At 46.4% G+C, this 13,862-nt stretch overlaps 1 protein-coding gene across 1 annotated transcript; it reads left to right on the forward strand.

Annotated features, from left to right (window-relative positions):
- The first annotated feature begins 9,113 nt into the window (after positions 1 to 9,113).
- LOC142004879 (olfactory receptor 5V1-like) lies at positions 9,114 to 9,896 on the forward strand. Its single transcript, XM_074982561.1, has one exon. It carries the CDS (start codon positions 9,114 to 9,116, stop codon positions 9,894 to 9,896), a length of 783 nt encoding a protein of 260 aa, XP_074838662.1.
- The last annotated feature ends 3,966 nt before the right edge of the window (positions 9,897 to 13,862 follow it).

Raw genomic sequence — 13,862 nt, forward strand, 5'->3', positions numbered from 1 at the left:
TCCAAATACAGTAGGCCCAGTTTAATATCACATCCATATTTCTAATACCCCCAAAAAATCACTTAAGCATACATTAACTGTAGGCCTCCAATTGGTCTTCTCGCTTACTTAAAAGCTGAGCACGTGCTTATGAATTTTAGAGATCAGAACCTTCATTTAGAACTTTTCATGGTGTTCGGTTTAATTCCTATGTAATATGCACAACCATGGTTTAATATAGAAATACAATTAATAATAATAGGCTCTTGCCAAAGACTTTTCTCCTCTTCCTCAACAGATGGACCCATAAGGCTTCACTTGTGCTCAGTTTGCATTCAAGAACGATGTGACGAAATTGGAGAAGGTCAAGAGAAGAGCAACAAGAAGGATGACCGGTCTAGAGAACGTGAGCTATGAGGAAAAGACTGAAAGATCTGGGCTTGTTTAGTTTAGAAAAGAGAAGACTTACAGGAGACATGATAGCAGTTTATAAGCATCTAAAAGAGTGTTACAAGGGGGACGGAGAAAAAATATTTCCTTAGTCTGAGGATAGGCCAAGAAGCAATGAGAACAAACTACCACAAGGGAGGTTTAGGTTGGACATTATGAAAATCTTCCTAACGGTTGGCGTGGTTAAACGTAGGAATAAGTTGCCTAGGGAGGTTGTAGAATCTTCATCCCTGGAGATATTTAAGAGCAGGTTAGGTAGACATCTATCAGGGATGGTCTAGACAGTGCTTGGTCCTGCTGTGAGGACAGGAGACCGGACTCAATGACCACTCAAGGTCCCTTCCGGTTCCAGTGATTGTATTGGACAATAGTCAGATCATATTATCCTTCCACAATATCTCATATACAGGCTCCTGGTGGATGGGTACCTCCAACCCCTTGTGATGAGAGTCACCAACCACCGAGAAAGTGATCACTGGGAGCCTCCCCACCTCAGAAGGACATGGCGTCCCTCCCCCGGCTATGGGGCAGATTCCTCACCTTAATTACTAACATACAGTGTTATTAATGCTGGGGACAATGGATTGGAGGTAGGGGTGGAGCCAGAAGCCACCCGCATCCTGCTTATTTCCTGTGACAGAGCCACTTCCTTACCCCTGGTGGTGCTGCTGCCCTCTCTGAAGCTGGTTGGATTCCTTCAGCTTAAAGGCCTTCCCATCACCCCTCTGGCTAGTCAGATAGACACAGTAGCTGCGTCTACACGTGCACGCTACTTCGAAGTAGCGGCAGTAACTTCGAAATAGCGCCCGTCACGTCTACACGCGTCGGGCGCTATTTCGAAGTTGAAATCGACGTTAGGCGGCGAGACGTCGAAGTCGCTAACCCCATGAGGGGATGGGAATAGCGCCCTACTTCGATGTTCAACATCGAAGTAGGGACGTGTAGACGATCTGCGTCCCGCAACATCGAAATAGCGGGGTCCTCCATGGCGGCCATCAGCTGGGGGGTTGAGAGATACTCTCTCTCCAGCCCTTGCGGGGCTCTGTGGTCACCGTGGGCAGCAGCCCTTAGCCCAGGGCTTCTGGCTGCTGCTGCTGCAGCTGGGGGTCCGTGCTGCATATACAGGGTCTGCAACTAGTTGTTGGCTCTGTGTATCTTGCACTGTTTAATGAAAGTGTGTCTGGGAGGAGCCCTTTAAGGGAGCGACTTGCTGTTGAGTCCGCCCTGTGACCCTGTCTGCAGCTGTGCCTGGCTCCCTTATTTCGACGTGTGCTACTTTGGCGTGTAGACGTTCCCTCGCTGTGCCTATTTCGATGTTGGGCTGAGCAACGTCGAAGTTGAACATCGACGTTGCCAGCCCTGGAGGACGTGTAGACGTTATTCATCGAAATAGCCTATTTCGATGTCGCAACATCGAAATAAGCTATTTCGAAGTTGGGTGCACGTGTAGACGTAGCCAGTGTGATTTAAAATCTATGCAGTTCGATAGTCTTGAATTTTGGGTGCCTCCTGGGCACCGGGATCCACATTTTGTGCGGTTTCACCTATGTCTTTGCCCTAACAGAGGGATTCTAACTTTTAATTTTCCCCTCAGACCTGGGGATCGAACCTTGACTTTGATCCAAGCACAAGGGGGGGCGGGTCTCTGTTTCTGTGGCACTTGCATAAGCAATGGGTACAATAGGCCAGGCCTTGACACAGTTGCCACCAATCCGCTGCCAGACACCTGAGCCGTGGTGTCCCCACTTCTTCCCCTCTTTGCTTTCCCATGCTCTGGGGCCTCCACCACCACCGGCTGCATGGCTGAATCTTTGCTTTTCTGGGCTCCACCCTGCTGATCTCCTGAGATCATCCCCATCCTTCCTCTTCCTCCACCCCACTCCCCCTAAGGTGCCATGGACTGCTGAATCCCCTCTCTCCTCCATCCCGCTCCCCCAAGTCTTCCCCCATCTGCCACTTGTCACAACCCTGGGGGCTTCATGGAAGGTGTAATAGAGGTGGAACCTCATGAGTAGCAGCAGGGGGACAAGCTAGGAGGGGGACAAGGTGGCATGGGGTCAGGGTGTGGGTATGAGCAGGGTAGAGCCTAGTTGAAGTGTAGGTGTGGCCAGAAAAAGCCGGCCTTTGATTCCGGCTCTCAGCCCCTGCCATTTTACGTGGGAGCCCAGCACAATGCTAAAGAAACCAGGCAACCAGCGAAGACCCACTCTGCCTCCTGCAAAGGGGTGGGGGAGCAGGATGGGTTAGATGGGTGGCTGTGGGTGCCTGGATTTGGGTGAGGGGAGGGGCTCAGGAAGGGGGGCTCATAGCCAGCTTGTGGGGCTCATGGGGCTTGAATGGCTGGCCCCAGCATCGCAGGGCTTGGTCAGCTCAGCGGGTGGCTCTGGCAGCATGTGTCTCGGGTGGATGGCTGGCTGGCACAGAGCTCAGGCAGCTGGGGCTGCACCAGACACCAGCCAGGGACCAAGAAAAACCTTTTGTGCTTATTTTTCATCTTAAATAACACTTAAATAATGACGAGAAGTCTTGTGGCACCTTCCAGACTGGAGGTTCCCAAACTTATCGGCATCACCCCGCCCTTTTGATTTTTGAGAAACCCTCACGTCCTACCCCCCCGCCTCTTCTTTACCATCATCCAGGCTACTTCTAACAAAAACTTCAATTCGTAATTTCAAATAAACACAAAAATGTGTTATAACGATGTTATTTCAAATTTAAAATCAGCACAAATAGTTTTTCTTGGCCCTTTGTGGGTGCCTGGTGTAGCCCCTGCTGACCTGAGCCCCACGCCAGCCATCAGAGATGGTTACATCAGCCGCCCACCTGCCTCAGGCCTGCGCTGCCAGAGCCGCCCGCCCGAGCCTCGCTCTGCCGGGGTCAGCCACCTGCCCCAGCTGTCAGCCCAAGCCGCCCGAGCCCCATGTTGGTGTTGCCAGTTGCCCGAGCCGCCTGAGCCCTGCGATGCCAGATCCAGCCAACCAAGTCCTGTGAGTTCTGAAAACCAGATGGCCTCCTGAGCCCCGCAAACCACACACCCGAGCCCCTCCACTCCCTCAAAGAAAGGAACCATCAGCCCCCTTCTCTTACCCCATCTCTATCCCCTGAACCTGAGCCAGGCACCCCCTGTCGTCATGAGAGCCTTGGTGTAAGGCTAATGGCCGAGAACCACAGTCAGTGCCTTGTTAACATCTAGCAAAGCTGAAGGCCTCAAGCCTGAACAACGGTGGGTTAAAGCAAAAGCTGTGCTAGGAAGATTCTGCCCACAGAAATTCAGCAACAGATAGAGCTGATCAGTCACAGGGCCTAAAAGCACCCAGAGCCGGGCACTGAGTGATACACGTAAACACATCCTGCCTGGTACCCTGCACTCCCCATCCCCTCCCCGTAGATAACAACTCAGCACCAGGTACGGTCCCACCCACGTACAGGAACAGGTCGCAAGGGCAGCAGGATGGAGCGTGTTTTGCTGGTACCACCATTATCCCCCAAGGTAACGGTTAGATCTAGTTACATTAGGGGGTGTTGCTGTGTTACAATGAGGGGGCTGTACCTGGATACGTACCTTGTTTATACATGTGTGTAATGGGCTGTGTCAAGCGACCTAGGGGATGACAGAGCCCAGTTTCCGTCAACTGAGTTGCGTCCGTTGTCGGGGCATACGGATGTACCACTGTAAACTGTTGAGTGATATTGGAGACTCATGAGGGTGTTGGAGACCATACATCAATGATGATAAACCTGATTCCAGTGCCTTCTTACCTCACTTGCTTTGTGGTTCTTGGGAGCTCTCGGAGGTCTGCAGTGTCGGCTAACTGCAGGGTCAACCCTGTTACCCAAAGAGAACACACGCAAGCGGCCAAAGCAATTAACATCAAAGGAATCGGCTTGGAGGTCCGAGCACCGTTCCAGTAGAGATGCCCTACTGCTTCCTTGAGCCACAACAAGCTCCTTCTGGGCTTCCAAACCATTTTTGGCCCATCAGGTGGATTCCCACCAAACCCCTTCCAGGCAGAAAGCTAGTACCACTAGATGAAATGTTAGGATCACTTTCCTGCCTCCTGTCTTATTTTCATCAGGCAGCGTAACTCCATTGCCAGTCTGCTCTTCCTGCGTCCTGGCTAGAGGATGACTCTGGTCAGATGGAGTCCTCTCACTCCTCCCAGCAACACCTCAGCATCAGGCAAAGAACAAGTACCAGAATCATCTGGTCTCTTGGATTCCCTAATGATAAGAACTGGATCACATTGAGTTGAAGCATCAACCTCCCTAGGAGGCATAGAACTAGGACCACTTCCCATCCGGGCTTCAGCTGCACTCAGATCCAACTCAGGGATCTTGGCCCCATCTCGAGCCCTCACAGGCTCAGACAAAGGATTCACTTCCCTAGAAGCAGAAGCACCTTTCTTGCATCAAGGACTAGCATCCTTATCAGGGATGCCAGTGCTCATCCCAGAGCCATTCCCTCTGTTCCAGCCCCCATGGCTGGATTCAGAGTCACACCTGGAATGCTCTTTTCTGGTGGTTCCCTCTCCAGCCACCCCAGGCTGGGGAATCTTCCTCAGATGATGGACTTGTTTCCTCATTGGCACCTTTTCCAAATCCAGGCTCTGCTCTCACTCCAGGCTGCTGCTGCTGTTCAACACAGACAGACAATGGGAGACACTCTCTCCTTTGTCCCAGCCCCCCGGCTGGTCTCCACACACGCCCAGAAGGTGAGGCAGCTTCTCTCACACACAACTTGCCATTCCCAGTGGACAAGCTGCTTTCCTGCACAGACACACAGGCACCTTCCTTGGCCCAGGCTTGGAAAACTCTTTGCAGGCCTGTCCTGGCCACTTGTAGACAGTGGGTTGGAATTGCTCCTTCCCTCCTTGAGCTGTGGCAGGCCACTCGGTTCAGAGCTCCAGGCAGTCCAGGGTTCCCTGCCCCAACCTGGGCTCACCCCTGCAGGAGTTTCCTTAACCCTCAGCTCTGCCACTGCACATCCACACTGCCTTGTCCAGCTCCTTTAATCTCAATTCAGTTTCCAGGCACTGCCGCTTCACAGCGGAGTTGCTCAGCGTGGTTGCAGGCTCATGGGCCAATGCCCTCTGCACCCCACGATTCCTGGAGGAATCGCTTCAGTGTTCCTGACACCTTGCAGGTCACAAGCTCCCCAGGGTTAGACCATAGGCCCTTCCACCTTCTGGGAGTGACTCCAACAGACTCCCAGGAGTAACCCCTCCTCTGGTGTGACACCCCCTCTCGAGGACCACAACTATGCTCGCATGGGTTCAGCCAAAGTCCCCTGCACCTCGGGGAAATGCACCTCACTGCCCTTCAGCACATGTGGGTCTTGCTGGCCCCCCTGCTTCCGCCTGCAACCCAGTCACTTACTGCTGGATGCTCCATCCTTGGGGTGCAGTACATCCCATCTCTGCCACCAGTGTGATGGGGTTCGGGGTCCCCAAGCTCTTCACCCCGTCTGCAGGCAGGAGTGACTCTCACTCGGCAGGAGAACAGCGGGTTTATTAGCCGACAGGACACAGCATCGTACAGAGGAGTCAGTGCAGCTGGCAGAGACAGCCCGTCCCATCCACGCTGGGAAGGGGAGTCCCCGAGGGGCCCCTGGAGCCAGGCCCTTGCCCCCTCCTTTGTCTCCCTCTTTCCCAGCCCAGACTAACTGCTTTCCAACTCCCAGTTCCAATTCAAATCCCTCAGACCCCACCTCCTCCTATGTCTGCAGTCCAGAGGTGTCGCTTGGTCACCTAGGTTACCCTCAGCAGGAGCCCCACACCCTCTGTGAGTGACACACACATACATCACAATCATACCAGGTAGGAGTCTGCAGCCCCCTTCACTTACTTGACTTAAACCCTCGTACTCTAGGCGGAGCATAAGTCTTCTACAAGTCTCCTCCATTTCACTGTCTCTGGACAAAACTTCTTGCTGACCCCAGAAAAACCCCAGCTGTTGTCCCTCAATCTCAGTAGACCTTCTGCACATTGTCCAAGGTCTTCCTCTTTTGTGTTTTCCTTGTGGATACTGTTGGAGAGCTTGATGGACTATGCCGGATGATGGCTTTTTGAGAATGTGGCCTAGCCATCCCCACTTTCTTGATTTGAACATCAAGTGATAAAGTCTTACCATCTGATGCGCTTGCGCATGTACCTCAGGCATCTGTTTATGAATGTCGGTAGCTTCGAGGACTTTGTAGATATAAAGACTTTCTTGTACACCAGGCTCCAGATCCACACAAGAACACACTCTTGACATTTGTGTTGAAGATGTGCAGTTTCGTCTTCACAGATATTGTTTGTGAACTCCATATGGGACAAAGAGTCTTGAAGGCAGCTGCTGCTTTCCTTTCCTCGCATCAATAAGCTTGTCTGCTCCTCCATTTCTGCTCCACATCTTCCAGGTCATCCCCTTCCTGTGTGATGGTGTTGTTGTTGAACTGGTTGATCGTCATTGTCCTGGTCTTTCTCTTGTTAATGTAGCTGGGAAAAGGATGCCAAAGGAGGGTGACTACAGCAGGTACTTGGGCTCTGGGGTCAGGGGACCTCTCAGGTCTAGCAAATTCTCTCATTCAGGGCCAGTCAGATTCCAATATTGCCAGACCAGGGAGGTATAAGCTCTACTAACTTCAGGCCCATGAAAAATGTGTCACAAGATGTGAAATGTGGCCTTCTCCCACGAAATCTGGTCCTTCATGTCTGTTTACCCTATGGTATACAGATTGCATGGTGGAGGCCAGCATCTCTCAAAGTGGGGCTCAGAACCCTGAAGGAAGTCATGCAGGACATAAGGTTATTGTACAGGCTTTGAAATCTAAGCTTCCCAGTCCATATTGAAATTCAATGGAAGGTGGCATAAACTCCTTAATTCCCACCACATAGCCCAGTGTCCGGGTATTACCATCTGCAAAAAGGTTAGTCTGGCCCTCTATGCAGAAGGGAACTAGATCAATGCAACAGTGGCGTATTTTTCACCTTTTCACCGCAACATCTTAGGGTCTGATCCATTGTTCCATCGACTTCAAACGAACTTAGACAAGCCATTAGATGTTGTAGCTGGGAGGAGAAGGTTCCCACAGGACATAAGCATTTGATAACATTCTAAAAATAATGTAATTAGTCCCCATGGGTTGTGAAGTGAGATAAAATGTCTGTATATATGTTTGAGTTGGGATACGCTAACGCACAATTTACAGTGAGGAGGTAAAAAATGGGGAAAGAAGTATATTTGCATGTCACTCTCACTTAGAGGACAACACTTAGTGAGAAGCCAAACCAAAAGAAACAAGATGCCAGTTGCTGTAGAGGTGAAAGTAGAGGGTTAAATTTATTGAGGCTACCACCAAATCACAGGTAAAAGACTTTGCTTGTTAATCTGAAGAAATATAATTATACTTTTCTGGCATTTGTCAAGAACAAGAAAGCAAATCAAAGTACAAAATTACAGTTAAAATAGAGGGCTTGAATGCTTGCAGTTAGGTACATTGTGTGGTCATTTTATAGCCATAAAAGCAAGGGAATTGTGGGCATAAATTGCCACCATGAATGTAAATGTGTGGAGAATTCAGATGCAGAAGTTTGTTAAACCCATTTCTGTGTGGGAAAAAGTACTGTATTAATCTACCTAATATTCAGTGCTATTTATATATATCTTATTAAGACTCTGTTTCATTGTACTTACAATAGATTGATAGATAGATAGATAGATAGATAGGTAGATAGATAGATAGATAGATATGGTGTATGGGGATAGATAGATAGATAGATAAATTCCCTTTTTTCCACAAAGAAAACATCATTTTTTAATGATCCAAGTAAAAACTGAAAAATATTTAGTTAAAAACATTCATAGAAAATAAAATTAAACAAAAAAGGTTTTTTGCATGCAAATTTTCAATGGAAGGCCAAAAAAATGTCTGTTTATAGGTTTTTGCTTTTCTTCTGTTTCACGGAAAGAAGGCACTTTCTGCAACAGCTTTTATTTAGTTGAAAACCTGGTTTAATGTAAAAAAAATAGTTTTCACCATAAAGTTTTGATCAGCTTTCATGAGGATAGATAGGTAAAGGGGATGCATGGAGGGAGATGGCTATATAGATATTAGAGTGAATGGGGATAGATCTTGGGTCTCTTCTGAAGCTCTACTGAAGTAGGCAAAAAATGCTAATAACCTTGCCCTGTGATCTCTGATGTCATTGGACGTGCCACATTGGGTGAGTTGAGATTCTTTCTCTTTAATTCTTTTAATTACTGTCTTTTTTTTTGCAGGGAGAGGTTGGTTCACATGAAGCATGTTGTTGTTGCTTTCACTTAAGAGAATTGTAGCTGACTAGGTTCCACTGAATAAGAAAATGTATGAGCAAGAAGTTCTGGTTCAAAGAGAATTATTTTGGTGATGTTCTGTAGCCTACATTACACGAGGTGAGACTCAATATTCACACCAGTGTGTTCTGACCTTGAGATCTAATTATCCTTTGTGTCCATTTCTTTTCCTTTAGATGGAGCAGATGAACATTGTAGGAAAAGAGAATCAAACAACCCTCATGGAGTTCATTCTTCTGGGGTTTGGAGGCTCCCGTGAAATGAAGCCTTTTCTCTTTGCGATGTTTTTGTTAATCTACACCATAACCATGGCTGGCAATCTCCTGATTGTTCTGGTGGTAGTAGCTGATCACAATCTACACACCCCCATGTACTTCTTCCTGGGTAATTTATCCTTCCTGGAGATCTGCTACACCACCACCATCGTCCCCAAGATGCTAAGAAGTTTCCTTACGGTGAGGGAAGTGATTTTATTCATGGATTGTGTAGCCCAGTTGTACAGTTTTGGATCTTTGGCTGTTACTGAATGCCTCCTTTTATCAGTCATGTCTTATGATCGGTATTTAGCGATATGTCATCCATTGTCTTATGTATCTGTTATGAACTTTAAGTTTTGCCTTCAGCTAGCAGCTGGTTGTTGGATAACTGGCTTCCTGACTCCTATAGCAATGATTGTCTTGGCTTTCACATTGCCTTTCTGTGGTTCCAATGAGATTGGCCATTTCTTCTGTGATTTCATGCCTCTGTTAAAACTTTCCTGCAGTGACACCCGTCTGGTTGAATTTCTGTCTTTCACGGTGTCTGCCTGTGTGACCCTGGTCCCATTTCTACTAACCTTGACATCCTACTACAGGATCATCTTGACCATCCGAAGAATCCCTTCCAAAATTGGGAAGCAAAAAGCCTTCTCCACCTGCTCCTCACACCTCCTGGTTGTTTCTATTTTCTATGGCACAATCATTATTGTTTATGGGGCCCCTGTAGGGAATCAGTCACCAGCTTTAAACAAGGCTTTTTCTCTGCTCTACACTGTCATCTCTCCTATGTGTAACCCTCTCATCTACAGCCTGAGGAACAAAGAGGTCAAAGCTGCCCTGCGAAAGGTTGGAAGAAAAACCATCACTTTCTTAATGAAGAGCGATGTATCATAAAGTGGCTGAAATTGGAGAGCAGTGAAGGTCCCAGGTGTGCTGGAGATTCAATGGTGAGAAAGTCAAAGATGCCTGGAGAAGGTCTGCAGGTAGAAGGAATGCTTTCAGAACGCTGATGTCCCTAAAGCAAAATTAGCAATGGAGGTTAGTGATCAACTGTGAATCTACAGAAAGAGTCAGAATGTCCACCTCTTGAACAGCCCCTGGGCGAAACAAATTAACTGCTCCATTGATTTGGCGAAACATTCCAAGTAATCAGCATGAATTTATAAATAATTCAATGGCAGAAAACAAGGATTTTCATGAACTGCAGCCACATCTACATGCCTCTTTCAACAGATCAGAAACTATCCTACGGATGTCTGACCATTCCGTGGGAGAATACTATTAACATATGTGACGTTATGTGATTATAATTTAACATCTTGCTGTAATGTTACACATGGTCAGAAAAGGGTTAAGCAGATGACCCAGAGAGAACCTTCTTGGGAAATTAGAAGGGTTTGAATGTTGTACTTAGGGTTATTCAATTAGACAGACTAGAACTTTGCATGGGAATAGAAGAGATACTAATTGTGTGTGTTTACCTACATCTTGTTAGAGGTTGACAGTTTGACCAGATAGTGTTGGTCTGTTACCTCAGCTGTTGATGTAGAGATCAAAAGACAATGTTTATATGTCTCTTTGACATTTGTGGTAAACTGTACGGCTGAGTCTAGACGTTCACCTTCCTTTTGAAAGGGGCATGTTAATGAGCAGGTTCAAAAGATGCGAAAAGGCGATTCGAAAGTGTGGGTTTTCTAATCGCGCGCCACCCATGGAGATGGGACCTTCCGAAAGGACCACCCCCCAGTTTTCAAAAGCCCTTCTTCCGATCTGTGATTGGAAGAAGGGATTTCAAAAAATGGGGGGGTCCTTTTGGAAGGTCCCATCTCCACTGGTGGCGCACAATTCAAAAAGCCGTGCTTTCGAATCTCTGCGGCCGCCATTATGCTAATGAGGCACTGCATATTCATTGCAGTCCCTCATTAGCATATTTTGAACCCACTCATTAATATGCCCCTTTGGAAAGGAAGGGGCATGTGTAGACCCAGCCTATGTAAATTACTTAAGAGACAAATGGCCTTATCTTAATTACCATGATGTTTAGTGAATGGTCAAGAAGCTTCCAGAAATTACATTTAAAGACCCTTGGGACCTGATCCTCTTCATCTCATATCTGCTTGGATGCTCCTTGGGAAAAGCTTCAAGTCGCAGAACAGGGATCCCAGGAGACCCTGGTACCCCAAAATAAACATTAAATTCATCACTCTGGAACTGACTCTGTAAGAACTATTTCCAACTACAGAGCTCATTAACTCTGCAGTGAAATCTGATCTCTGAACTGTATTCACAACTGTTAGGTTACTGATCTTTTAACCAGTACTCTCTAACATTTCTTTCTTTTTAAATAAAACATTAATTTCTCTATTAAAAATCCAGGTGCTTTTGGAGTAAGATCTGAAATATGCATTAACCTGGGTGTAATATGTTCAATTCTTTGGGATTGGCAGAGCCTTTTTATTTGATGAACAAGATAATCAGTGGTCCTCATTACTTTTGACTTGCGTGTCTGGGTGGAGGCCTAAGGGTTCTTTTTAAGGAAACCATGTTGTTGGCTTCTGAGTAACCACTAAGATGTCATAGAGGCTGTTTTGTGTTGGCTTTGTAAATCTTGATATTGGAATAGTCACCATCTTCGGGGATTGGCTTCCCAATTCTTTGCAGGTTGTCCCTCATTAAGTAACAGCTGGCTCCCCTCACACCCAGGTCACAACAATTCATTTCATTTTCTGAAACTTTTAATTCAGGTAATGCTGCAATAAAATACTAACTTCCTACTTTGTACATTACTTTCTAATTATTCAAAATCAGGAGAACCTGGATCACAATTCCAGCTTTCTGGCTGGGAAGTCCTGCTTCTCTACTGTCATAGGGCCGAGATATCATTAGACAGAGTTAGAAGGGACCACAAGAGTCATATTTGTCAATAGCTGTCCTCTGGTACTTAGCTTGTGCTCATATGTGGTGTGAAAGCTTTTCCATTACAAGGGCCATCCAATTATTTTGCGATAGCCCAATTCCATAGGAAAAGAAATATTTTTCCAGTCTTGTGCAATATTGAGTCTTCCTGCTAATAATGAAACCAAATAAATTTTTGTGTTGTTTTGTTTAAAGTATAAAGCCTTCACTGGTGCATTAAGGAAGACATTCAAGGAATCTCTAGGAAGTTGGCACTGGTTTAACCTCTATAAATACTTCCTCCCAACTCCTTCTAATTCCTGAATGCAATCACAACATGATCAAGTAGTTCCCCTTTCCTGGCAACTCATCCAACAGCAGGCCTTCTTAGGAGCATAAATATAATGGCTCTTGTGCCAGAGAGAGAATTTGTCAGAACACAGGAGATCAATATTGTATGGTTACACTATCAACTCTTCCACCACTTACTGGGCTCTTAGGAACAATGAGAAGCCCTGTGGCACCTTATAGACTACTAGATTTTTTGGAGCATAAGCTTTTGTCGGCAAAGACCAACTTCGTCAGATGTACATGTGCAAGATTTTTCATGAGGTTTATAGATTTCCACTCCATGCAGCTAAATACAGTGCCTTCCATGGTGACAAGTATGGGGTAGTTGTGTCAGTCTGTATCTGCAAAACACTGAGAAGTCCTGTGACACTTTGCAGACTTTTTTGGAGCGTAAGCTTTCAGGGATATGGATGCATTGGACAGGGTCCACTGAAGGGCAATGAAAATTATTAGGGGGCTGGAGTACATGACCTACGAGGACAGGTTGAGAGATTTGGACTTATTTAGTTTGCAGAAGAGAAGTGTGAGGGGTGATTTAATAGCAACCTTCAACTTCATGAAGGGGGCTCTAAAGAAGATGGAGAGAGGCTTCTTTCAGTGGTAGCAAATGGTAGAACAAAGAACAATGGGTTCATGTTACAGAGCAGAAAGTGTAGTTTGGATATTAAGAAAAATTATTTCATGAGGAGAGTGGTGAAGCACTGCAATGTGTTACCTGGAGAGGTGGTGGAATCTCCATTCCTGGTGGTTTTAAGTCCTGTCTTGAAAATGTCCTGTCTGGGATAATTTAGTTAGTGTTGATCCTGCTTTAGGTGGGGGGATGGATTGATGAACTCCTGAGGTCCCTTCCAGATGCAGGATGTTATGATTCTATGATTTGATAGCAGAATTCAACTTCCTGAAAGGGAGCTCTAAAGAGGATGGAGAAGTGGCTGTTCTCAGTGGTGAGGGGTGACAAAACAAGGAGCAATTAAAGGTCGAGAAAACGTGAAGTATGGGGACAATTGAAAGAATTAAGTGTCCTTTATTTGGAGAAGAGAAGATTGAGGGTGGAACATTACAACAGCTTTCAAGTACCTAAAAAGTTGTAACTGGAGGAAGGAGACAAACCTAAACCTGCTCCAGGACAAGGAAGGGGGGCCAAGAGCCACATCCTGACCCATCCCTGCGGCATGAGGACTGGAAGGTGGGCTGGGAGCCTCGGTTCATACCACCTCCTCGTCCTTCCCCTCATGTCCCCCAGCCAAAGAACAGGCAGGAGAGGCCGGGGAGCAGAAAAAGTATCCAAGCAGTAGCTGCTAGTTATGTCATAAACACCTCAAAAACTCAAGGTCATTTTGCAGGACTTTTTTGCCAGGAAGCCATGCTCATTAACGTTAATTAATTAATTAAATCCCATATGACTTAAATCCCATGATCTTGTTGATTGGCCTGTGATTACCCATGGCTTCTGTTTACCCTTTTTTAAATTTGGCCCAATATTAACTTCTGATCCTCTAGAATTCAGTGTCTGCATTTTTTATTATAATTATACCATTTCTATGTCAAAAGAGACGATCTCTTTTTTTTTGTAATATATTAAAAACAAACAAACACACAAAAATCTTAACTAGG

This window comes from Carettochelys insculpta, chromosome 32, assembly GCF_033958435.1.
Source record: "Carettochelys insculpta isolate YL-2023 chromosome 32, ASM3395843v1, whole genome shotgun sequence".
In the NCBI taxonomy this organism is placed as follows: domain Eukaryota; kingdom Metazoa; phylum Chordata; order Testudines; family Carettochelyidae; genus Carettochelys; species Carettochelys insculpta.